Source organism: Pseudophryne corroboree, chromosome 2, assembly GCF_028390025.1.
Source record: "Pseudophryne corroboree isolate aPseCor3 chromosome 2, aPseCor3.hap2, whole genome shotgun sequence".
NCBI classification, from domain to species: domain Eukaryota; kingdom Metazoa; phylum Chordata; class Amphibia; order Anura; family Myobatrachidae; genus Pseudophryne; species Pseudophryne corroboree.
The window spans coordinates 261,274,948-261,302,290 of record NC_086445.1 but is presented as its reverse complement, the minus strand read 5'-3'; the positions used below and the strand labels follow the sequence as shown (position 1 = coordinate 261,302,290).

The 27,343-nt window shown below is 44.9% G+C and overlaps 1 protein-coding gene across 2 annotated transcripts in view; it reads left to right on the top strand.

The window, feature by feature from the left end:
• Window positions 1-27,343, top strand: part of CACNB3 (calcium voltage-gated channel auxiliary subunit beta 3) — a 426,341-nt gene that overhangs the window by 25,555 nt on the left and 373,443 nt on the right. Inside the window, exon 1 of one of the 2 annotated variants that reach the window (XM_063952732.1) lies at window positions 3,188-3,340. The exons of the other annotated variant lie outside the window; for it this stretch is intronic. Within the exon in view, the coding sequence (XP_063808802.1) occupies window positions 3,299-3,340 (42 nt within the window). The 5' untranslated portion in view covers window positions 3,188-3,298. Of the gene's footprint in view, window positions 1-3,187; window positions 3,341-27,343 lie in introns of those variants that run through there. 2 annotated transcript variants of the gene reach the window in all.

The window sequence follows — 27,343 nt, the reverse complement described above, 5'->3', positions numbered from 1 at the left end:
CTATTGCTCAAAATAATTATCACGAAAATAGCTATCACATTAGTATATATAGCCCCTTTAATCTGCAGTCTAGGTAATTGTCTTAGGGGTACATTTACTAAGCAGTGATAAGAGCGGAGAAGTGAGCCAGTGTAGAAATTTCCTCATCAACCAATCAGCAGTTCTGCATTATTTTATAGTATGCAAATTGTAGATGTTACTTCAGTGCTGATTGGTTGCCATGGGCACTTCTCCACTGGCTCACTTCTCCACTCTTATCACTGCTTAGTAAATGTACCCCTTAGTCCTTTATCACCTGGGGCAAAGTCCACTAAATGATCTTAACCTCCATATCTATTGTTTGCACTGGTTGTCTACAAAGGTGGTGGTCAGAATCAGATTGGACCTCTATATTGCTTATAGCCACTAGATTTCTATCTCAGGGGCCTGGGAGGCACAGGTGAAGGTAGAGCATGCGACCATGTCTTTTTAATGTATTATATATTTTTTAAAGCTATTTTATTACTTTGTAGATACTATGAATTGCCTGTCTTGATAAAGGCCCATAATTGGACCGAAACGTCGACTCTGACGGCATTATCCTTGAACCCTATTAAAGAAGTTGAACTACCCGATGGACTGATTCTTGGCGAGAGTGCAACCCTCCACAGTGGTGGTAGATGCAGTGTATATATATAGATAGATATATATAAATATATATATATATATATATATATATATATCTACTTACACACCTTACACATATAAAGATACAGACTGTGGGCCTAATTCAGATCTGATCGCAGCAGCAAATTTATTAGCAAATGGGCAAAACCATGTGCATTGAAGGGGGGGGGGCAGATATAACATGTGCAGAGAGTTAGATGTGGGTGTGGTGTGTTCAAACTGAAATCTTAACTGCAGTGTACTGTATAAATAAAGCAGACAGTATTTACCCTGCACAGAAACAATATAACCCACCCAAATCTAACTCTCTTTGCACATGTTACATCTGCCCCCCCTGCAGTGCACATGGATTTGCCCATTTGATAACAAATTTGCCGCTGCGACCAGATCTGAATTAGGCCCTGTGTCCCCTCCCTGAGTCCCTCTTACCTTACAGGCTAGCTGCTGAGTAGTCCTCATCACTATGGGATCTTGTTTTGCAGCAGCTCCTCCCCCTCCTCTCTCAAATGCTGCTGCTGGCACAGTGCCATATAGCCCTGCCCATGCTCGGATTCCACCTCTGTCTTCTCCAGCTCACAGTGCAGTTCTAGCTCTGAACTGCAGCTGTGATTACAGTATGGGGGCCCCACTGAGAACCTGTAGGAACATGCCCGTCACCATGCATGATCTATAGGTGCATACACACGGTGAGATATTGCCTAAGTGCCAATTTTGACTTTGCGATTTCCCTTGAACTCCCTGGAGCCCAGAACCACCGATATTGACTATCTGTATTTGCGATTTTGACTATGTGTGATTTTGACTAAGTGCCAATTTTGACTATACTATGTACAAGATTGTACACAATATTGTCAAAATTGCCTTGCCTGCACAGTCTATTTTTTATGCGATACCGACCCCACGGGAGTGCGCATCGGTATCGCAAGCTGTGCACTCACGGTGCGATATGTGCTAACTTTTCTTACGATTTTGACTATATAACATTGCACCGTGTATGTATGCACCTTATTTCTTACTGCCAGGGAGGGATCAAAGTTCCCATAGGATCAGAGAGGATAATGTCATCTGAAAATGACGCTATCTACTGGTCTCAGGACCCACAAACTGTTCAAAACTTAGGACATTGTGCCATACTAAGAATAATAAAGACTACAGTATCCTGCATTACTTAGCTGTACCTCTTTTGTTCAGCGCAGGGGTGTAGCCAGAGCTTTGTGGGCTCCATAGCAACATTTTGAGGGGGAACTGCCTCAATGCTTTTGGTGAGACACCTCTTTCTGCAGCTGTTTTCCATTTTATGGACCATAGTAGTGCCCTAGTTAATGTTGTGCCCCATAGCAATGCCATAATTTATTTTATGTTCCATAGTAGGGCTGCAGTTATGCCCCATAGATGTGCCTTAGTTCACATTATACTACACATTATGGCACACTGTAGTGCCCCAGTTCGTATTGGTAGACAACTATATGATCTGGGTGCAAGTGAACTGGGCCCTCTAAACCTCTGGGCCTTATAGCAATGGCACCTCCTACAACAACTATAGCTATGCCCATGGTTCAGCCTTTGGTAAGTTGCAGGATACCCCTATTATATTGGTGATGTCCAATGGTTTTTTTTTTATGGAGGGGTCCCTCCATTCTTATGCCACACAAAAGTGTTCACAAGTTGAATATTTGAACAAATGATGAAATTGAGGCTTGTCCACTATAATTCTCCTCCCATGTTCTGATTAAGACAGTCTATCTGGCAGAGTATCACTGAGTGTTTGAGCACTAATTTGTTTTCTCGGTTGTTGCCTTCTGTCTTGGCTACCCTGGTCTTCAGGAACCATCCCTCCTTGTGTTCCAGGCCCTCCTCCTCCTTTGCTCTTCCCCACTGGCCTCTTCTGACTTTATCATTTTACATTCTCTTTATTCATAATGTACCACTTAGGTGATGGTCAATCACCGTGCTAAACCAGTGTATGTAATTATTGTATTTGCTTAATAAAATGTTTTGAATAAAAAGTGATGTCATGCAATAGAGTACAGTACATAGAGTTTATCAAGAAAAGTGAGGGTTGCAATAAAGTAGGGCTAGGTCGCATGTGTCCTCCAGGCTGACAGCCCTGAATTATTTCTTTGTCCTGTTGTGGAGAGTGAAGATACATTTTATCTCAATGAGACAAGTATTGTATTTGAATTATACCACTGTGAATGGAGGATCCAGTACTGCCTCCAGCCATAGAAACACTGGTCTCTGTGAGTGGCATCACAGGAGAAGCAAAATATCTATGCCAGGGGCTGTGCGTTTGTACAATGAGAATATAAAGCTGCAAAATCCATTTTGTGTATCTGACTACAGGAAGAATCTTTTCAGCTTGTTGCTATAAGACATTAATACAATTATTTGGCACTTAGATATCCATGGATCCATAATTATAACCACATTGTAGCAGCGAGAGGTGGACCTGAAATATGAAAGAAATGGAAGGAGGAGTAAATGGAAGAGAGGGAGGGAAGGAGGGAAGTGGAGTGTCTGGGTGATGGAAAGCTATGAACACAGTGAGGCAGATCAACAGAGGATGCAAAGTCTGCCTTTCCTATAAAAAGAGATTTTGAGAGTGCAGCTCTGGGCTATATATGCCCCTTCTATGTCTTTTTCTGATTCCAGTGCCACATTTCTTCTGAATGAGGTAACCATTTGCCTTTCTTCACTGCCTTGGAGGGAAGGTTGGGGTTGATGTGTGTTGGGGGCTGAAAAGGGATTTATCTCTTGGTATAGAGCTCTCTTTTCGGGATGTGCAGTGAGGCATATCGTGCATAGGGCTTTTTAAAAAGATTTTCCTTGAGCTAAAACAAGGTAAACAATAGTATGGAAAGTCTCAAATAAAAGATTGTTCAAAAAATCAAGCACATCATGAGGTAATTATATGATTGGCCGGTAGCACTGAGGGGGTACAAATTGATGTAATCGTATAAGACAAATGGAAACAAATGTTATTGTAGTGCAAAGGTTTAGGATGAAAAGTCACACTGGGTTTCTGATAGGGGAAAATGACTAATTGCCCTTCCTAGCAAGGATAGGGTTACTGAATGTGTCAGATAGACCTGAGGTGACAACCTGAGCAAGCACACGAAACACACACACACACACACACACACACACACACACATCCACATATGCAGAAACATATATATGTGTGTATTTTTCTATATATGTTTTACATACATATGTAAATATATGAATTATGTAAATACACGTGTGTATAATATGTGTGAGTGGGTTTCAAAATGTCAGAATAGACACACGTCACATTGTGATAAGGGATAGATGACAGAGGGCTTGAGATATGGAACAAATTAACTTGATTTAGTATGCTGGTTATAGGGTTGACTTAAATAGAGAATCAAATATAATCAAGCATGACTGACTCTGAGAAAGCCGTGACGAGACTGTACAGTGCAATGCTGTTGAATTATTTTAACTGTTAACTACTTGATTCCTAACCCTGTCTGTATTTACATTGAATGAGTTGTTTGTCTGCTCACTGCCATTTTTCTAACTAACTGACGTGGTTCATAATGATTTCAGCCACTAGTGATGCTTTACCATCATCCAGTGTTCTGACACCAGACCATTATGATGTTGTGTAACTCAGCTGATCTTTGAGAATGTGGCCCTCTGAAAACTGAACTGATTTTTTTTTTTTTACTTATTTATCACAACCTACAAATCAATATGATAATACCAGGACTGTACTAGAATTGCCTTGCCAAAACATGGAGTCCTGTTCAATTAAATGAATTCCGGAATGTTTTTTTTTTCCCTCCTCCTAAACAGCAACATGACGTAGTATGATGTAAGAACCATAGAAAAATTGTTTATCCACTATAGCTTGGACACCCAAGCTAGTCATAGTATTTGCTATGACAGATTTATGACTGTAATGTAGTGCCGTTATTTTTATCAGGGTTGATATTTTAGGAAAGATGATATTTCATTTGTCTTTAACCCCAAATCCAGGGTTGGACCGGCCCACAGGTGTAAAGGGGAAATCCCTGGTGTGCCCCACTGTCTGAGGGCCCCACACCCTCCTTTAGGGGTCAATAGTAACTTGGTGGAGTGCGATAATGTATAACCTTGGGTACTTGTATTGTTTCTATGGAAACTACATCAAAATTAACCCTCCTGCCAATGAAAGTGGATGGTCCCAACACACCCATTTCCCCTCCTTTATAAAGTGGCCTTGTTCTTTGCATGTCCTCTCTAACGGTTGGCCAAGTCCCTCTCTGGTGGTTGGCCACACCTCTTTACCACTTAACTGACAATTTTCCCCCAAAAAACTGCTCAGAAATTGTCGGGGGTTTTTATGAGTGAATTTAACCCTATCCAAAATGATTTTAGTTTTAAAAAAAAAAGAAAAACATTTTTTTTTTTTACATTTAAAAAAATAATTATTTTTTTAAACATCAAAACATCGATCGAGAACATTGCGACCATTGGAATATCGGTAACATCGCGACTTTAGTGTTTAGAGCCCGGACAGCTGCCAGGTACACAGGAAGGGGGGAGGGGGGGGGGGGGGGGCTGGGGATGGCTTGAAGGTTATTATTTACCCCCAAGCTGCTGGGGGTGGGCGATCCTGCTGTGCTGATCTATCAGCAATGATCGGCAACAGGGCATCACTGGGGGCTGGAAGGCAGAGGGACCTTCACGTCCCTCTGACAGCAGCAGCGGAGGGAAGTTTTCCTTCCCTGCCGCTGCTAACACTCTCTATCTGACTGGTCGCATCCTGTGCAACAAGGTCAGATAGAGCACTTGCAGGAATGGTCGCATCTGATGCGACCATGCCAGGCAAGTGGTTAAACTTGGGCCCCTACCACTGCATTCCCTGGTGGGCCCTTCATGCCCCAGTTTGGCACAGCTCAAATCTCAATTTAATGTAACTGTAAATAGTGCAGCATGGCTTTATTTCAATGACAACTCATCCTAAAAGCTGAGTTACATTATTTAAAGCTGACCTTTTACGGAAACTACAAAGATCTGTTTGGTAGTTGCCATAGCGACATAATAACACAGTAGTGAAGAAGGGGATGTGTGGATAGTAATAAACACATATTATGGCCTCAGTCTTTGATATCTTGTGCTGCATAAAATAAGAATTTACTTACCGATAATTCTATTTCTCATAGTCCGTAGTGGATGCTGGGAACTCCGTAAGGACCATGGGGATTAGCGGCTCCGCAGGAGACTGGGCACAAAAGTAAAAGCTTTAGGACTACCTGGTGTGCACTGGCTCCTCCCCCTATGACCCTCCTCCAAGCCTCAGTTAGGATACTGTGCCCGGACGAGCGTACACAATAAGGAAGGATTTTGAATCCCGGGTAAGACTCATACCAGCCACACCAATCACACCGTACAACCTGTGATCTGAACCCAGTTAACAGCATGATAACAGAGGAGCCTCTGAAAAGATGGCTCACAACAATAATAACCCGATTTTTGTAACAATAACTATGTACAAGTATTGCAGACAATCCGCACTTGGGATGGGCGCCCAGCATCCACTACGGACTATGAGAAATAGAATTATCGGTAAGTAAATTCTTATTTTCTCTGACGTCCTAGTGGATGCTGGGAACTCCGTAAGGACCATGGGGATTATACCAAAGCTCCCAAACGGGCAGGAGAGTGCGGATGACTCTGCAGCACCGAATGAGAGAACTCCAGGTCCTCCTCAGCCAGGGTATCAAATTTGTAGAATTTAGCAAACGTGTTTGCCCCTGACCAAGTAGCTGCTCGGCAAAGTTGTAAAGCCGAGACCCCTCGGGCAGCCGCCCAAGATGAGCCCACTTTCCTTGTGGAATGGGCTTTTACAGATTTTGGCTGTGGCAGGCTTGCCACAGAATGTGCAAGCTGAATTGTACTACAAATCCAACGAGCAATAGTCTGCTTAGAAGCAGGAGCACCCAGCTTGTTGGGTGCATACAGGATAAACAGCGAGTCAGATTTTCTGACTCCAGCCGTCCTGGAAACATATTTTCAGGGCCCTGACTACGTCCAGCAACTTGGAGTCCTCCAAGTCCCTAGTAGCCGCAGGCACCACAATAGGCTGGTTCAAGTGAAATGCTGAAACCACCTTAGGGAGAAATTGAGGACGAGTCCTCAATTCTGCCCTGTCCGTATGAAAAATTAGGTAAGGGCTTTTATAGGATAAAGCCGCCAATTCTGAGACACGCCTGGCTGAAGCCAGGGCTAACAGCATTACCACCTTCCATGTGAGATATTTTAAGTCCACAGTGGAAAGTGGTTCAAACCAATGTGATTTTAGGAACCCCAAAACTACATTGAGATCCCAAGGTGCCACTGGAGGCACAAAAGGAGGTTGTATATGCAGTACCCCCTTGACAAACGTCTGTACTTCAGGAACTGAAGCCAGTTCTTTTTGGAAGAAAATCGACAGGGCCGAAATTTGAAATTTAATGGACCCTAATTTTAGGCCCATAGACAGTCCTGTTTGCAGGAAATGCAGGAAACGACCCAGTTGAAATTCCTCTGTAGGGGCCTTCCTGGCCTTGCACCACGCAACATATTTACGCCAAATACGGTGATAATGTTGTACGGTTACATCCTTCCTGGCTTTGATCAGGGTAGGGATGACTTCATCCGGAATGCCTTTTTCCTTCAGGATCCGGCGTTCAACCGCCATGCCGTCAAACGCAGCCGCGGTAAGTCTTGGAACAGACAGGGTCCCTGCTGGAGCAGGTCCTTTCTTAGAGGTAGAGGCCACGGGTCCTCTGTGAGCATCTCTTGAAGTTCCGGGTACCAAGTCCTTCTTGGCCAATCCGGAGCCACGAGTATAGTCTTTACTCCTCTCCTTCTTATGATCCTCAGTACCTTGGGTATGAGAGGCAGAGGAGGGAACACATACACTGACTGGTACACCCATGGTGTTACCAGAGCGTCCACAGCTATTGCCTGAGGGTCCCTCGACCTGGCGCAATACCTGTCTAGTTTTTTGTTGAGGCGGGACGCCATCATGTCCACCTTTGGTTTTTCCCAACGGTTCACAATCATGTGGAAGACTTCTGGGTGAAGTCCCCACTCCCCCGGGTGGAGGTCGTGTCTGCTGGGGAAGTCTGCTTCCCAGTTGTCCACTCCCGGAATGAACACTGCTGACAGTGCTATCACATGATTTTCTGCCCAGCGAAGAATCCTTGCAACTTCTGTCATTGCCCTCCTGCTTCTTGTGCCGCCCTGTCTGTTTACGTGGGCGACTGCCGTGATGTTGTCCGACTGGATCAGCACTGGCTGACCTTGAAGCAGAGGTCTTGCTAGGCTCAGAGCATTGTAGATGGCTCTTAGCTCCAGGATATTTATGTGAAGTGATGTCTCCAGGCTTGACCACAAGCCCTGGAAATTTCTTCCCTGTGTGACTGCTCCCCAGCCTCTCAGGCTGGCATCCGTGGTCACCAGGACCCAGTCCTGAATGCCGAATCTGTGGCCCTCTAGAAGATGAGCACTCTGCAACCACCACAGGAGAGACACTCTTGTCCTTGGAGACAAGATTATCCGCTGATGCATCTGAAGATGCGACCCGGACCATTTGTCTAGCAGATCCCACTGGAAGGTTCTTGCGTGGAATCTGCCGAATGGGATTGCTTCGTAAGAAGCCACCATTTTTCCCAGAACCCTTGTGCATTGATGCACTGAGACTTGGCCTGGTTTTAGGAGCTTTTTGACTAGTTCGGATAACTCCCTGGCTTTCTCCTCCGGGAGAAACACCTTTTTCTGGACTGTGTCCAGGATCATCCCTAGGAATAGAAGTCGTGTCGTCGGGATCAGCTGCGATTTTGGAATATTGAGAATCCAACCGTGCTGGCGCAGCACTATCTGAGATAGTGCTACCCCGACTTCCAACTGTTCCCTGGATCTTGCCCTTATCAGGAGATCGTCCAAGTAAGGGATAACTAAAACTCCCTTCCTTCGAAGGAGTATCATCATTTCGGCCATTACCTTGGTAAAGACCCGGGGTGCCGTGGACAATCCAAACGGCAGCGTCTGAAACTGATAGTGACAGTTCTGTACCACAAACCTGAGGTACCCTTGGTGAGAAGGGTAAATTGGGACGTGTAGGTAAGCATCTTTGATGTCCAGAGACACCATATAGTCCCCTTCTTCTAGGTTTGCAATCACTGCTCTGAGTGACTCCATCTTGAATTTGAACCTTTGTATGTAAGTGTTCAAGGATTTCAGGTTTAAAATTGGTCTCACCGAGCCGTCCGGCTTCGGTACCACAAATAGTGTGGAATTGTACCCCTTTCCCTGTTGTAGGAGGGGTACCTTGATTATCACCTGCTGGGAATACAGCTTGTGAATGGCTTCCAATACTGCCTCCCTGTCTGAGGGAGACGTCGGTAAAGTAGACTTTAGAAAACGGCGAGGGGGAGACGTCTCGAATTCCAATTTGTACCCCTGATATACCACCTGAAGGATCCAGGGGTCCACTTGCGAGTGGGCCCACTGCGCACGGAACTTCTTGAGACGGGCCCCCACCGTGCCTGAGTCCGCTTGTAAAGCCCCAGCGTCATGCTGAGGACTTTGCGGAGGCGGGAGAGGGCTTTTGTTCCTGGGAACTGGCTGTTTGTTGCAGCCTTTTTCCTCTCCCTCTGCCACGGGGCAGAAATGAGGCGCCTTTTGCCCGCTTGCCCTTATGGGGCCGAAAGGACTGCGCCTGGTAATATGGCGTCTTCTTAGGTTGAGAAGCTACCTGGGGTAAAAATGTGGATTTTCCAGCAGTTGCCGTGGCTACCAGGTCTGATAGACCTACCCCAAATAACTCCTCCCCCTTATAAGGCAATACTTCCATGTGCCTTTTAGAATCCGCATCACCTGACCACTGCCGCGTCCATAAACCTCTTCTTGCAGAAATGGACAGCGCGCTAACTCTTGATGCCAGTCGGCAAATATCCCTCTGTGCATCACGCATATATAGAAATGCATCCTTCAAATGCTCTATAGTCAATAATATACTGTCCCTATCAAGGGTATCAATATTTTCAGTCAGGGCATCCGACCACGCCAGGCCCGCACTGCACATCCAGGCTGAGGCTATTGCTGGTCGCAGTATAACACCCGTGTGAGAGTATATACATTTTAGGATATTCTCCAGCTTTCTATCGGCAGGTTCCTTTAGGGCGGCCGTATCAGGAGAGGGTAGTGCTACCTGTTTTGACAAGCGTGTGAGCGCTTTATCCACCCTAGGGGGTGTTTCCCAACGTGCCCTATCCTCTGGCGGGAAAGGGTACGATGCCAATAACCTTTTAGGAATTATCAGTTTTTTATCGGGGGAAACCCACGCCTCATCACACACTTCATTTAATTCCTCGGATACAGGAAAAACTACAGGCAGTTTTTTCTCACCAAACATAATACCCTTCTTAGTGGTACTTGTATTATCAGATATATGCAATACATTTTTCATTGCTTCAATCATGTAACGTGTGGCCCTAGTGGAAGTCACGTTTGTCTCCTCATCATCGACACTGGAGTCAGTATCCGTGTCTGTGTCTGCCATTTGAGGTAACGGGCGTTTTAAAGCCCTTGATGGCGTTTGAGACCCCTGGACAGGCACAAGCTGATTAGCCGGCTGTCTCATGTCGTCAACTGTCTGTCGTAAGGAGCTGACACTGTCACGCAATTCCTTCCACAAGCTCATCCACTCAGGTGTCGACTCCCTAGGGGGTGACAACTGTATAATAGGCAATTGCTCCGCTTCCATCTCATTTTCCTCCTCAAACATGTCGACACAATCGTACCGACACACCGCACACACACAGGGAATGCTCTGATAGAGGACAGGACCCCACTAGCCCTTTGGGGAGACAGAGGGAGAGTATGCCAGCACACACCAGAGCGCTATATATAGACAGGAATACCACTATCAAGTGTGCTTTTCCTTTATAGCTGCTGTTAATATAAAACTGCGCCAAATTAGTGCCCCCCCTCTCTTTTTTACCCTTTTCTGTAGTGCAGGACTGCAGGGGAGAGTCAGGGAGACGTCCTTCCAGCGGAGCTGTGATGGAAAATGGCGCCCGTGTGCTGAGGAGATAGGCTCCGCCCCCTTCTCGGCGGCCTTTTCTCCCGCTTTTTTTGTAATTCTGGCAGGGGTTAAAATACACCCATATAGCCCTGGGGGTTATATGTGGTGTATTTATGCCAGCCAAGGTGTTTTACATTGCTGCTCAGGGCGCCCCCCCCTAGCGCCCTGCACCCTCAGTGACCGGAGTGTGAAGTGTGCCTGAGTAACAATGGCGCACAGCTGCAGTGCTGTGCGCTACCTTGTTGAAGACTGATGTCTTCTGCCGCCGATTTTTCCGGACCTTTTCTTGCTTCTGGCTCTGTAAGGGGGCCGGCGGCGCGGCTCCGGGACCGAGCTCCGAGGCTGGGCCTGTGTTCGGTCCCTCTGGAGCTAATGGTGTCCAGTAGCCTAAGAAGCCCAATCCACTCTGCACGCAGGTGAGTTCGCTTCTTCTCCCCTTAGTCCCTCGATGCAGTGAGCCTGTTGCCAGCAGGTCTCACTGAAAATAAAAAACCTAAAACTAAACTTTTCACTAAGAAGCTCAGGAGAGCCCCTAGTGTGCACCCTTCTCGGCCGGGCACAAAAATCTAACTGGGGCTTGGAGGAGGGTCATAGGGGGAGGAGCCAGTGCACACCAGGTAGTCCTAAAGCTTTTACTTTTGTGCCCAGTCTCCTGCGGAGCCGCTAATCCCCATGGTCCTTACGGAGTTCCCAGCATCCACTAGGACGTCAGAGAAATTATTGTTATTTAGTGTCTAGGATTAGTTATACCCCTTTCACATTGCCAATGCCGGATCCCACCCGGAAATTGGAAACGGGTCCTTCCCGCGTGGGATCCGGCATTGTCTGCTGCAGACTTCCCCGACCCAAGCAATATGCCGGGCGGGTTGCCATAGTAGCGGGGGCGGAGCCGGGTGGAACTGGGAGATGAGATCATCTCCGCGCTGCCTCTCCCTGCTGTAGTAAACGGGTCCCGGGACGCATCGACCCGGGAGCCCGTTTACGCAGCCACTGACCCGGTATTCAACTCGGGTATAACACTGCTTTAATCCCGAGTTGAATTGCCGGGTCAGCACCACACGCCGACACGTGTCGACCCAGGAATATGCCGGGTCGATACCAGGTTATTTGTGCGGTGTCAATGGGTTACTACTATGCTGAGCCCAATATTGGCTTTCTTGTTGAGGACAGTAGTGATGCCAATAAGACAGCGTGTAATATTTATTTATGGGTGCCTGTAGTGCATTGACACCTAGGGCCTGATTCTGAGTAGCACACAAGTCCGAAAGCGACTAGTGAATTTTAGCACACTGTGCTTGAATCGCAGGCAGGTAGGTGTAGGTGCAACTGACGGCAGTGCTGACTTCTCTTGCGGTCGGAGGTCTGGCAGCAAAGTGATCACAAACATGCAGGGATATAGCTACGGGCATATAGCTACATAGGACTTGTGATCACTTTAGGCAAGCGACTCAGAATCAGGCCCCTAGTGTACAAGTTAAAAAGGATACAGGCTCTACCATAAAAAGGGTGAATGCATTGTGTTCCTCATCATACTTGGAAGAATCTTAATGCCAATAGACCCCTTACTGAATATTATATATATATATATATATATATATATATATATATATACACACTCCAACTGGCGGCACTCACAAGACTTGGTATTAAAGAATGGACAGACGAACTGCGTCCCTGTGTTCAACGTTTCAGTCGTAAGACTTTTATCAAGAACATGCGTACAGTGATAAAACATACCTTAGTGTGCTCCGTGCAGTGCCCCCGGTTTCGCTTCCGGACGCCGCCTGTCCTCACCGGATGACGTCACCTAGCGCGCGCCCATACTCCGTCCCAGCATCTCCGATCACGCGATACTCGAGAAACGAAGTCACGTTACGTTACACGCCGGCGGATGGAACGCAGCGCCTGTTCCGCTCTCCAGTAGTCAGGGAAGCGCCGTGCGGTAACTAAGGGGAACTGTAAACAGAGCGGCATGATGCACAAATCAAACAATAAAAACGTGATATGCAAAAAAAATCATCAACACAAATATAGTGCAATGAGGGTGTACATCATTGACATAAACTGAGCTATTAGTGATAGAATTATATAATAAGATAAGACCACATAATGTGGATGGATAAACAAAGAAACAAAGTGAATAAAGCTTAATAAAATAAGTGCTGTATATGTGTTAAAAATTTTTTTTAAAAAGGTGGTGCTGAGCACTACCTGGTGCAGTGTAGTTATGCTAATGTATGTCAATAAAAAGATAATACTGTATCCGCATGTTCAATAACTACAGAAAAACTAATATAGTACGCTGCTACTTCTGACAAAAACATCAGGAGCAGCAAATCAACAAGTGCATCATATGTGTTATATTAAAAAATTTAATATGTACAGAAGAGAAAAAATCTGAATCCACTGGCTAATTGTCAGTAATGTAGGACCTGATGGATTAACCCCCTATAATGCTGTTACCCTGGGCTCATCTTATCATCCCTCTAAGGGTAATTGCATATTAGAAAGCCATCTTTTCATCAAAGTCATCTCAGTGGTTCCGCCAGAGTAAGATGATATCGACCTCATGCGGCCTCTACTTTACAGAAAGCAGGAAAAGGACAAGGTCTCATTCAGACCATAAGGAACGACAGAGTTCATTCGATGGTTCCACTTCGCTTCCAATTGCAACAGCTTCTTGTCCCTATCTCCTCCTCGGAGAGACGGTGGTACATGGTCTATTAGCTTGTACACTAGAGAGGATAAGGAATGTTTCTTCTCTTTAAAGTGCCGTGCAACTGGCTGGTCGACCGGTTTACCCTCCAGGGCCATCCGCATGGCCGACCTGTGTTGTGTCATCCTTTCTCGTAGGGTGCAAGTCGTCTTCCCGATATAAACAAGGCTACAGGGACAGCGAATCAGGTACACAACATATCTCGTGGTGCATGTCAAAACATGGTGAATAATCATTTTCTTACCCGAATATGGGTTATAAAAAAGGCAATTACGTAACACATCAGAATCTGTCTAAAGATGAATTCCAAGCGTTGAGAGCCTTGAGTAAAGATAACACCATATTATTTCGGCCTGCAGATAAAGGTGGTGCCCTGGTGGTACAGGACACAGAATCTTATCTGGAAGAAATGTACAAACAACTCAATGTACCAGAAGTATACAGGAAACTGTCAGGGGATCCTACCAACATCTTCAAAGAAGAACTCACACGTATATTAACTACAGCAGCATCAGAGGGTAACATTTCAGATACCACTCTGGCGGCACTCACCGTGCAATATCCTGAGGTACCCTTAATTTATAGTTTGCCGAAGATTCACAAGTCATTACAAGCTCCACCCGGCCGCCCTATTATCTCAGCCAAAAACTCTCTGTACAGCAATATTTCAAAATACCTCGATCAATTTCTTCAACCTCTGGTCCAGTGTGAGAAAACTTATCTCAAAGACACCACCACTTTTCTGGACAAGCTTTGCAAATTGGATCGACTCCCAGAGAACATGTTGCTTTGTACAATAGACGTTGTCTCTCTATATACAAGTATCCCTCATGATGAAGGACTGAGGTACTTGGAAGAGTTCATCATACAAAAAGTGGAATACGATGGTCCTCCGGTGCAGTTGTTCATGGAACTAATGGAGAAGACGCTTACCCGGAACTATTTCCTATTTAACAAGGAATTCTATGTCCAACTTAGAGGGTGTGCCATGGGCAGCCACGTGGCACCGTCGTATGCGAACGTTTATATGTTCAAGATTGAACAATCCCTTTTTTTTCAGCATCAGTCTTTTCAACAACATTGCCTTTTCTTTATAAGATACATTGACGATCTCTTCTTATTGTGGTCCGGATCGGCCACTTGCTTCCAAAGCATGATGTCAGACATTAATGGTGCTCACCCGCATATCAAGTTTACCCATGAATGCCATCATCAGCAAATCCATTTCTTGGATGTCAACATCCATTGGGATGGGTCAGAACTGAGTACATCAATTTACATCAAGCCCACCGATGTCAACAACGCATTGCATGCACAAAGCCACCACCCGGTACCCTTAAAGAAGGGTCTCCCGTACTCCCAATTTTTGAGAATCCGTAGAATCACCACGGATGAAAGTCTGGCGTTGGAAGAAATTGACCGGATGTGTTCCAAGTTTATGGCACGGGGATACACCAAGAAAGAACTGAATTGTGCCAAGACCAAAATCATGCAGCTCAGTAGAGAACAGCTGAAGAAACCGTCATCTAAGGCGAAGGGACGCACGACAATATTTGTCAACAATTTTAATACAGCTTCCAAGTTCATAAATACAGCTGCCAAGAGATATTGGCCGATTGTCAATACGGACCCTTCTCTAAAGGCCCTACAAGGGTCAAGACTCATGATGGCTTATAGACGAAATAAGAACTTGAAGGACTGGCTAGTTCATAACAACATTGAAACTCCAATTGAAAGTAAGAAAGAACACTTTCTCACTAAGAAGGCAGGCAGCTATAGGTGCATAGGGTGCACAACTTGCCGATATTTGGAGACTGGGAATTACGTGTTACACCCATATTCGGGTAAGAAAATGATTATTCACCATGTTTTGACATGCACCACGAGATATGTTGTGTACCTGATTCGCTGTCCCTGTAGCCTTGTTTATATCGGGAAGACGACTTTCACCCTACGAGAAAGGATGACACAACACAGGTCGGCCATTCGGATGGCCCTGGAGGGTAAACCGGTCGACCAGCCAGTTGCACGGCACTTTAAAGAGAAGAAACATTCCTTATCCTCTCTAGTGTACAAGCTAATAGACCATGTACCACCGTCTCTCCGAGGAGGAGATAGGGACAAGAAGCTGTTGCAATTGGAAGCGAAGTGGATCCATCGAATGAACTCTGTCGTTCCTTATGGTCTGAATGAGACCTTGTCCTTTTCCTGCTTTCTGTAAAGTAGAGGCCGCATGAGGTCGATATCATCTTACTCTGGCGGAACCACTGAGATGACTTTGATGAAAAGATGGCTTTCTAATATGCAATTACCCTTACCAGGGATGATAAGATGAGCCCAGGGGAACAGCATTATAAGGGGTTAATCCATCAGGTCCTACATTACTGACAATTAGCCAGTGGATTCAGATTTTTTCTCTTCTGTACATATTACATTTTTTAATATAACACATATGATGCACTTGTTGATTTGCTGCTCCTGATGTTTTTGTCAGAAGTAGCAGCGTACTATATTAGTTTTTCTGTAGTTATTGAACATGCGGATACAGTATTATCTTTTTATTGACATACATTAGCATAACTACACTGCACCAGGTAGTGCTCAGCACCACCTTTTTAAAAAAATTGGAACACATATACAGCACTTATTTTATTAAGCTTTATTCACTTTGTTTCTTTGTTTATCCATCCACATTATGTGGTCTTATCTTATTATATAATTCTATCACTAATAGCTCAGTTTATGTCAATGATGTACACCCTCATTGCACTATATTTGTGTTGATGATTTTTTTTGCATATCACGTTTTTATTGTTTGATTTGTGCATCATGCCGCTCTGTTTACAGTTCCCCTTAGTTACCGCACGGCGCTTCCCTGACTACTGGAGAGCGGAACAGGCGCTGCGTTCCATCCGCCGGCGTGTAACGTAACGTGACTTCGTTGCTCGAGTATCACGTGATCGGAGATGCTGGGACGGAGTATGGGCGCGCGCTAGGTGACGTCATCCGGTGAGGACAGGCGGCGTCCGGAAGCGAAACCGGGGGCACTGCACGGAGCACACTATTTAAGGTATGTTTTATCACTGTACACATGTTCTTGATAAAAGTCTTACGACTGAAACGTTGAACACAGGGACGCAGTTCGTCTGTCCATTCTTTAATACCAAGTCTTGTGAGTGCCGCCAGTTGGAGTGTGTATAAGCAGAGTCTTTCAAGTCTCATGGATGGCACCCGAGCAGTATGTGCTCTTGGTCAGTAAAGTGAGTGCCGGCATAACGTTTTATCTATATATATATATATATATATATATATATATATATATATATATACTATTTTATTCTGTGAAGACATGACACCAGCATACCTCACAACTTTGCAGAGCGGAAGGGAGGGATATTAGAGGGCGCCAAAGACGCGCAACCGAAATTAGGGGTGTAGCCAATCAAAACGTTTTCGTCATTATGGGGGCATGAACAGCAGAGAGCTGCTGGTCATGCCTCCTGTCCCTCTCTGCCGTGAATAGACACTGTGTGCATGCGCACAGCATCTATACACTGCTGCTCTGCTCAGAGCAGCGAGCGACAGGGGGGAATCTCCCAACTGCCCCCCCCCCACCCGTGGGACACTGCAACCCATGGGTGGGACAGCGGGACAGACCGTGAAAAGCGGGACTGTCCCATCAAAATCGGGACAGTTGGGAGTTATGCACCAGGTAAGACAGATGGATAAGGTATCCTTTCATTTATTGGCATCGCAACAACAACACCTAAGCACTGTGATCATGTCTAGTGTCCCAGATATTTGTCTCTCTTGAAAAAAAGAGGCTGGTCTCACACCGAAAATAATATATACTATTATTCTTCCTCCCTTCCTCTCCACTGGTATCTACCCATTGTCACGGTTTGATGCACAGTGTTACCTGCTGCAGGTGATGACTGGTGTCCAGCGGCTGCGACACTGGAGGCTGTATTTAGCTCTTTTGCATGTTGCCGTTGGTATATATTTCAATTAATGAACCACCAAGAGGCTCTATTCCGGATTGGCTACCGGCTAAGGATTATAGATGAACAGGACTGGCTACCGGCTAGAGAATACAGCTGGACCGAACTGGCTACCATCTGAAGAGACGGTGCTGGACCGGACTGGCTACTGGCTGAGGAATACAGCTGAACCGGACTGGCTACTGGCTGAAGAGATGACACTGGACCTGGTAACTGCACAGAAGACAAAATGCAGGTTCACTTGTCACACATAGAATGTAACTAGTTGCACAAGCCCAGAATGCTGCAGTTGGACTTCCTTTAAACACCTTGCTGTGCTGTGATTGGCTGCAGGGTAACTGTCAGGCTGGACTGAGACTTAGGTTGACGAAGTGGAGATCAGCTAGAAAACATAGAATGCAGCAATGTCAGAAAATATCAACGACTGCACACAGAAGCTAGAATAAACCTCAGGCTTTCATCTCTTCTAAAGTGATTGATTTACTTTCATCCTACACTGCTCTTTGGTCTGTTTTCTCATATTAGCCCTGCTTGACAGGCTACATCATGGGCAGGTATGGTCAGTGGCTCATGGACAGCAAGATCTCACTCACCAGGCAGCCACTGTGTCCCACCCCCAGGCAAGGCTCGAGTCGTGATATGTTTGCTGTGGAGAGTCATTGCACAATGGGACATCTCTATCTGCCCACTCCCAGGTGGTTGACCAAAGCCTCCTTACCTCCGTGTTTACTTCTGCTCTTCATACTGCACTGTGGTTTGGATCCGGAGTCCAGACCATATTTAAAAACACGAGTGGCTCCACTGCCTTTGTGGCTGCTTAACATTTATTCTCAGGCTGGCATTGAGGGACTGTGGTGTGCGGCTGCTGGGGATCGCTGAGGCACTGCATGGCAGATGCCGTAGGGGATCAGGACCCGCAGCAGCCTGCTTCCAATGTATACTGTGAGGAGGAGGAGCCGGTTGTAAGGAAGAAAGGCCATGCGCTCTCTGCTGTGGCCATACAGCTCCTGCTGCAGCTGCATGGCCCAATGAGAAATCACCCCCAACGCAGTGCCTCAGCTGCCGCTACCAATCAATGCATTACATTCCGTTAAGAAGATTTTTTTTAAGACCTTCAAGTTCTTGAAAACCTGGTGCTTGTGCTACTGGTGGAGAGAGACTCGTACACATCTTGCAATTTTTACAACTTTCCATATGTATGCAATTCCATTTTTTTAAGTGACCACATTTTAAGCATGTGTATTTGAACACAAGTGTACTCAAATTCAGTATTAGCCCTTTCTTTCCACACACAGGGGGGCAGCTTTATTAAGCCTGCTGAAGTGATAAAGTGGAAGGTGATAAAGCCCCAGCCAGTGAGCTCCTAACTGTCATTTTTCAAACCCAGCCTGTAACATGGAAATTAGGATCTGATTGGCTGGTGCGTTATCACCTTCCACTTTATCACTTCACCAGACTTAATAAATCTGCCCCTGAGTAAAGCAATTCCCTTCCTGATGATCCTCATCTAACCACACCTTCACCCCTACTTCTAGTTTGAATGTAGTAGACACACTTTCCTGTAAAACGGTCTCCTGCTGCGCTTCTGCTCTGCCAGGTCCTGCATCAGCTGCCTGTACTGTACTTTACCAAATTCAGTATCAACTATTTCTACTAACATACAAGGCCAAACTAACTACACCAATATAGAACAGTATATCTCTTCGCTTGTCTCATAGTTTCTCCCAACCCAACCCTTATTTACACTTAGAGCCTCATGTTTTATGTAGTGATGTGCACCGGAAATTTTTTGGGTTTTGTGTTTTGGTTTTGGATTCGGTTCCGCGGCCGTGTTTTGGATTCGGACGCCTTTTGGCAAAACCTCCCTGAAAATTTTTTGTCGGATTCGGATGTGTTTTGGATTCGGGTGTTTTTTTTTCAAAAAACCCTCAAAAACAGCTTAAATCATAGAATTTGGGGGTCATTTTGATCCCATAGTATTATTAACCCCAATAACCATAATTTCCACTCATTTCCAGTCTATTCTGAATACCTCACACCTCACAATATTATTTTTAGTCCTAAAATTTGCACCAAGGTCGCTGGATGGCTAAGCTAAGCGACCCAAATGTCGGCCGACACAAACACCTGCCCCATCTAGGAGTGGCACTGCAGTGTCAGACAGGATGGCACTTACAAAAATAGTCCCCAAACAGCACATGATGCAAAGAAAAAAAGAGGTGCACCAAGGTCGCTGGATGGCTAAGCTAAGTGACCCAAGTGGCCGACACAAACACCTGGCCCATCTAGGAGTGACACTGCAGTGTCAGACAGGATGGCACTTAAAAAAATAGTCCCCAAACAGCACATGATGCAAAGAAAAAAAGAGGTGCACCAAGGTCGCTGGATGGCTAAGCTAAGCGACACAAGTGGCCGACACAAACACCTGGCCCATCTAGGAGTGGCACTGCAGTGTCAGACAGGATGGCACTTAAAAAAATAGTCCCCAAACAGCACATGATTCAAAGAAAAATATATATATAATATATATATATATATATATACTGGTGGTCAGCAAAATTCTGCACTGTCCTCCTACAATAATACTGCGCACAACTACAATGCAGCACAGATATGGACAGTATACTTGATGACAGAGGTAGAGCAATGGACTACTGTACCGTACTGCTATATATATACTGGTGGTCAGCAAAATTCTGCACTGTCCTCCTACTATAATACTGCGCACAACTACAATGCAGCACAGATATGGATAGTATACTTGACGACACAGAGGTAGAGCAATGGACTACTGTACCGTACTGCTATATATGTATGTGTGTATATATATATATATATATATATATATATATACTGGTGGTCAGCAAAATTCTGCACTGTCCTCCTACTATAATACTGCGCACAACTACAATGCAGCACAGATATGGATAGTATACTTTACGACACAGAGGTAGAGCAATGGACTACTGTACCGTACTGCTATATATATACTGGTGGTCAGCAAAATTCTGCACTGTCCTCCTACTATAATACTGCGCACAACTACAATGCAGCACAGATATGGATAGTATACTTGACGACACAGAGGTAGAGCAATGGGCTAGTGTACCGTACTGCTATATATATACTGGTGGTCAGCAAAATTCTGCACTGTCCTCCTACTATATACTGCGCACAACTAAAATGCAGCACAGGTATGGATGGATAGTATACTTGACGACACAGAGGTAGAGCAATGGACTACTGTACCGTACTGCTATATATATATACTGGTGGTCAGTAAAATTCTGCACTGTCCTCCTACTATATACTGCGCACAACTAAAATGCAGCACAGGTATGGATGGATAGTATACTTGACGAAACAGAGGTAGAGCAACGGACTACTGTACCGTACTGCTATATATATACTGGTGGTCAGCAAAATTCTGCACTGTCCTCCTACTATATACTACAATGCAGTACAGATATGGAGCGTTTTTCAGGCAGAGAACGTAGCTATTTGCAGCACACTGAACACAGATATTTGCAGCACACTGAGCACAGATATTTGCAGCACACTGAACACAGAAACTGAGAGAACGCAGCCACGTCCTCTCGCTATCATCTCCTATGCACGAGTGAAAATGGCGGCGACGCGCGGCTCCTTATATAGAATACGAATCTCGCGAGAATCCGACAGCGGGATGATGACGTTCGGGCGCGCTCGGGTTAACCGAGCAAGGCGGGAAGATCCGAGGCTGCCCCAGAACCGTGTAAAATAGGTGAAGTTCGGTGGGGTTCGTATCTTGACGAACCGAACCCGCTCATCTCTAGTTTTATGATTTTTTTTTATTATTGTTTATTTATTTTTCAGGTTAAAAGGGACAACAATGTCTCCTAACAACAAGGAGAGAATATATTCGTAAAACTACGTAACATATAGATAAGATGTATAACATTAATGAATAAGCCATAGGGTACACAGAGTAGTAAACATTACACTGGAAGAAATAGACACCGTGAAAAACAAAAGCATGTTATATATGGAGGAACCAAATAATAGACTAGTAATAGCACAAATAGTAGACGAAGAAATAAGAAGAGGTAAGAGAAGAAGAAAGAGGGGACAGAAGGGACAGGTACAGATTAGGGGGAGAAGAGAAAGGGGTGGAGGACCCGCTGGTGCATCCCCTTACACAACATATACATCTCGTGAGTCCAATGCTAGGATGGAAGTGTTAGCTGAAATAAACAGTACGTTAGTGCAAGGAATGTTCTCAGGGCTGCGTAATTGGTTACGGGCTTACAAAAGTCACAGGAGGAGTGCTAGAGAACCCCTAGAGGAACGTAAACTGAATGTGGGAGCTTGAGAGTTGAACCACATGTCCCATACCTGTAGAAACTGGAATGACCTGTGTTTTATGATTTTTTTTTTGTTCCAAACAGCCAACTGGTTGAATGGTTGGAAAGATGATCTTAAGGTATATGACAAGCTTTAGTATATCCATTGTTGGTAATGATGGAAGTGGGTATTACTGTACCTTTATGTGGATATTGAAATGTAACTCATGACATCTACAGTATAAGTAGGTTAGTTCATTGGGGCATATTTATATCAGTTTTTGGGAACTTTTTAAATAAGTTGGGGTAGGATGCCATTTATTTGTGTTGAAGTGACAGTTAAAGTTATTGAGATAGAGCTTTTAGTGTTGCAGTTTTTAGCTTTGCACTGTGAAAAGATTTGGGAGGAGAGTGAGGCCAATTATATCAGAAGAATTGTCCCTAATACTGTCTAATATAGAAGTGTGCACTGTGCAGACACAGTACAGTAAAAACGCATCAACGCAAAATGCATACAGGATGACCATCTGTTCGGAGTGTCATGATTTGTGGGTACTCAGCCCCCTGGTACAAGTTGTGGATTATAATATTAATATTCAGAGATCAGCGCCAACCCCTTGTTTTGGTTTTGGATCTGGATTAACTTTGTGTATTGGTTTTGGTTTTGCCAAAACTGCCCTCACGTGTTTTGGTTTTGGACAAGTATTTTTTTTATTTTTATTAAAAAACAGCCAAAATCACATAATTTATCCCTTTTTTTGTTCCTACAGTATTATGAGCCTCAATAACATAAATTTCTATTCATTTTTAGTCAATTATGACCACCTCACAGATCACAATATTGTTCCTCAACATAGGCCAAAGGCTGGTAGGCAAAACTAAGCGGCAGAGCAGCGGCACAAACACACGGCAGTTATTTCTGTTTAAAAATGTTTTGCAAATTAGTAATGTATTAGCAATAACCAATAGAACCAACTCGCAAGTACTTCCAATAGATAACAAGACAACACAGAAATTTACTAAGAATCGTGTGTGGAATATTATTGCTCAAAAGTAGTAGTAGTTAACAAACAGCAAAGAAAAAACCCTAAACCATGTGTAAAATAGCAACAGCAGACGTGCATGCCCCCTACACAAGTGCACACGTCCCCAGCACATGCCTATTCTCAGTGTCCAATCTGTACCTCCCTCCTGGGGGCCCTGGGCCACTGATGACTAGCACTCTGTGATCATGTAAAGCCCTGATCAGCCTGTTTGTTGAGCAGCTCCCCAAAATGTCCCCAACAATACAAACAGCATTCCGTACCTGCGGGGTACATTGCGGAATTGTTTGGGACACAGCTAAATATTGAGCAGGTTACAGTACGGGTTATAATTTCGGATATAGTGCTGGTTGGATACAGTATGGGTCAGATATAGTGCAGCTTGGATACAGTGTGAGTCAGATACAGTGCAGGTTACAGTGCGGATCAGATACAGTGTGCTTTAAAGTGCAGGTTGGATACACTGCAGATCAGATACATCATGGGGAGGATACAGCTAGGGTTGGATCAGGTGCGGGTTAGATACAGTGCAGGTTACAGTGCGGGTTGAATACAGTGTGGGTCAGATACAGTGCAGGCTACAGTGTGGGTCGTATGCAGTGCCTGGTTACAGTGCCTTGACTGCATCAGTTTTCTGAAGTTACTGTGACCATTATTCGCTGCCTAGCTTATGGCTTTATTTTTGTCTACCAACTATTATCACTCTGCCAATTATTACTTTCTGCCCTACCTACTGCCAACCCACTGTATCTATGCCTGCATGCTATACATCCAACAATGACATACGTTAAGGTGAAAGGCAGGGGAACCACACATCCGGATGGGTGTGAATACTGAGAGTCTGTCTCAACCCCTACTCACTGTAACTCTCCCCCCACTACACTAAGCTACAGTGTCCATTGAGTTTCCTACCTGCATCCCTGTGTCTTCAATTGCTGCTGCTGACTGAGCTGCGACTACAGTAGGGATGGCCATCGATCATCAATGATTCAAAATCATCAATGGCCTTTTTCCATTAATAGGGGAGAACCAAATGGTTCCCAGCCATCGATAATAAACAACTACAGAATAATATATAATTTTTTTTCTCAAGGTGTTGGGACACAGAGCTTAGCACCCCCACCTCCCCCAACACTCCCACAAAGCTCTGCCTCTGGGCTGTCATTGGCCCACAGCCTAATACAGTGTAAGACATGGGTGAGCATCGGTGGGTGAAACCATCAATGGTTCCATTGCAGATGGTTTCACATAATGAATGTTACCCATCAATGGTACCATCGATGATGACCCAATGATGGCCATCCCTAGACTACAGTGCACTTCCTGGTCACATGACACATCCAAGTATCCATCAGTGCACAATACACATCACCACACTCAGAGGCATGCCTCTATTAGCTCCATTTTGTGCAGTGTTACTGCCCCTGGTGTGTGTGGCCCCGCCCCCAGCTCTGCAAAGCAGTGTCTGACTGTAGAAGAACCGAGGCAGAGTTGTTGCTGCCTAATCTCTCGTCTCCCTGAAGATCCAGGGATCGCCACAAAGCTGGTGAGCTATAAAAGGGATTGTAATAAACAAAGAAGATGTTTATGTTACAAATATCTTCTTTGTATTATTCTAATCGTTTCTATATGAAATCTCAGGAGTTTTACAGGGAGTATGACAGGGACGTCCCTGACATCCACTAGGAGGTGTACTACACGTGTATCTTTTCATACAGGGCATATACTGTACTACACATGTCCGTTTTCCCAATTATGCCTTGGTACTTTGTATGGCTTATCTCCCACAGTGTAACCTACGTAGTGCCTCACCTGGTATGCTTGTGGTTGGGATGAAAAATACATGGACCTGACTGCAACCACACAATTTGTGTCATCTGTTCTAGGAGTGACTAATTCCACCCAGGGTAATCCTACGTAGCGCGTCCAACATGGCTGCCTCTTCTGGTTCCTTTCATTGATGGAATAAATGAACTGTGGAAGTTTTGAGCCAAAATGTCTGTATCAACCCTGCTATATGATAATTGTGCTCTCTTGGTTTCTGTTGTTATTATTTCTGTGTGGTTTTCTAATTTCTGTAATTACCAAATCTTTGTACAATGTATCATGTTTATACTGGCTGTAAAGCAACTTTGAGTCCTACAGGAGAAATGCTATATAAATAAAATGCTGATTATTATTATTATTATTATTATTATTACTACTACAGTGCAGGTCGGATACAGTGTGGTTTACAGTGCAGGTTGGATACAGTACAGATTGGTTAGAGTGTGGGTCAGATACAGTATGGGTTGGATATAGTGTGGGTGAGATACAGTGTAGGTTACAGTGCGGGTTGGATACAGTGCGGGTCAGATACAGTGCGGGTTGGATATAGTGTGGGTGAGATACAGTGTAGGTTACAGTGCAGGTTGGATACAGTACAGATTGGATAGAGTGTGGGTCAGATACAGTACGGGTTGGATATAGTGTGGGTGAGATACAGTGTAGGTTACAGTGCAGGTTGGATACAGTACAGATTGGATAGAGTGTGGGTCAGATACAGTACGGGTTGGATATAGTGTGGGTGAGATACAGTGTAGGTTACAGTGCAGGTTGGATACAGTACAGATTGGATAGAGTGTGGGTCAGATACAGTACGGGTTGGATATAGTGTGGGTGAGATACAGTGTAGGTTACAGTGCAGGTTGGATACAGTACAGATTGGATAGAGTGTGGGTCAGATACAGTACGGGTTGGATATAGTGTGGGTGAGATACAGTGTAGGTTACAGTGCAGGTTGGATACAGTACAGATTGGATAGAGTGTGGGTCAGATACAGTACGGGTTGGATATAGTGTGGGTGAGATACAGTGTAGGTTACAGTGCAGGTTGGATACAGTACAGATTGGTTAGAGTGTGGGTCAGATACAGTATGGGTTGGATATAGTGTGGGTGAGATACAGTGTAGGTTACAGTGCGGGTTGGATACAGTGCGGGTCAGATACAGTGCGGGTTGGATATAGTGTGGGTGAGATACAGTGTAGGTTACAGTGCAGGTTGGATACAGTACAGATTGGATAGAGTGTGGGTCAGATACAGTACGGGTTGGATATAGTGTGGGTGAGATACAGTGTAGGTTACAGTGCAGGTTGGATACAGTACAGATTGGATAGAGTGTGGGTCAGATACAGTATGGGTTGGATATAGTGTGGGTGAGATACAGTGCAGGTTACAGTGCAGGTTGGATACAGTACAGATTGGTTAGAGTGTGGGTCAGATACAGTACGGGTTGGATATAGTGTGGGTGAGATACAGTGTAGGTTACAGTGCAGGTTGGATACAGTACAGATTGGATAGAGTGTGGGTCAGATACAGTACGGGTTGGATATAGTGTGGGTGAGATACAGTGTAGGTTACAGTGCAGGTTGGATACAGTACAGATTGGATAGAGTGTGGGTCAGATACAGTGCGGGTTGGATATAGTGTGGGTGAGATACAGTGTAGGTTACAGTGCAGGTTGGATACAGTACAGATTGGATAGAGTGTGGGTCAGATACAGTACGGGTTGGATATAGTGTGGGTGAGATACAGTGTAGGTTACAGTGCAGGTTGGATACAGTACAGATTGGTTAGAGTGTGGGTCAGATACAGTACGGGTTGGATATAGTGTGGGTGAGATACAGTGCAGGTTACAGTGCAGGTTGGATACAGTACAGATTGGTTAGAGTGTGGGTCAGATACAGTATGGGTTGGATATAGTGTGGGTGAGATACAGTGTAGGTTACAGTGCGGGTTGGATACAGTACAGATTGGATAGAGTGTGGGTCAGATACAGTACGGGTTGGATATAGTGTGGGTGAGATACAGTGTAGGTTACAGTGCAGGTTGGATACAGTACAGATTGGATAGAGTGTGGGTCAGATACAGTACGGGTTGGATATAGTGTGGGTGAGATACAGTGTAGGTTACAGTGCAGGTTGGATACAGTACAGATTGGATAGAGTGTGGGTCAGATACAGTACGGGTTGGATATAGTGTGGGTGAGATACAGTGCAGGTTACAGTGCAGGTTGGATACAGTACAGATTGGTTAGAGTGTGGGTCAGATACAGTATGGGTTGGATATAGTGTGGGTGAGATACAGTGCAGGTTACAGTGCAGGTTGGATACAGTACAGATTGGTTAGAGTGTGGGTCAGATACAGTATGGGTTGGATATAGTGTGGGTGAGATACAGTGTAGGTTACAGTGCAGGTTGGATACAGTACAGATTGGATAGAGTGTGGGTCAGATACAGTACGGGTTGGATATAGTGTGGGTGAGATACAGTGTAGGTTACAGTGCAGGTTGGATACAGTACAGATTGGTTAGAGTGTGGGTCAGATACAGTATGGGTTGGATATAGTGTGGGTGAGATACAGTGTAGGTTACAGTGCAGGTTGGATACAGTACAGATTGGATAGAGTGTGGGTCAGATACAGTGCGGGTTGGATATAGTGTGGGTGAGATACAGTGTAGGTTACAGTGCAGG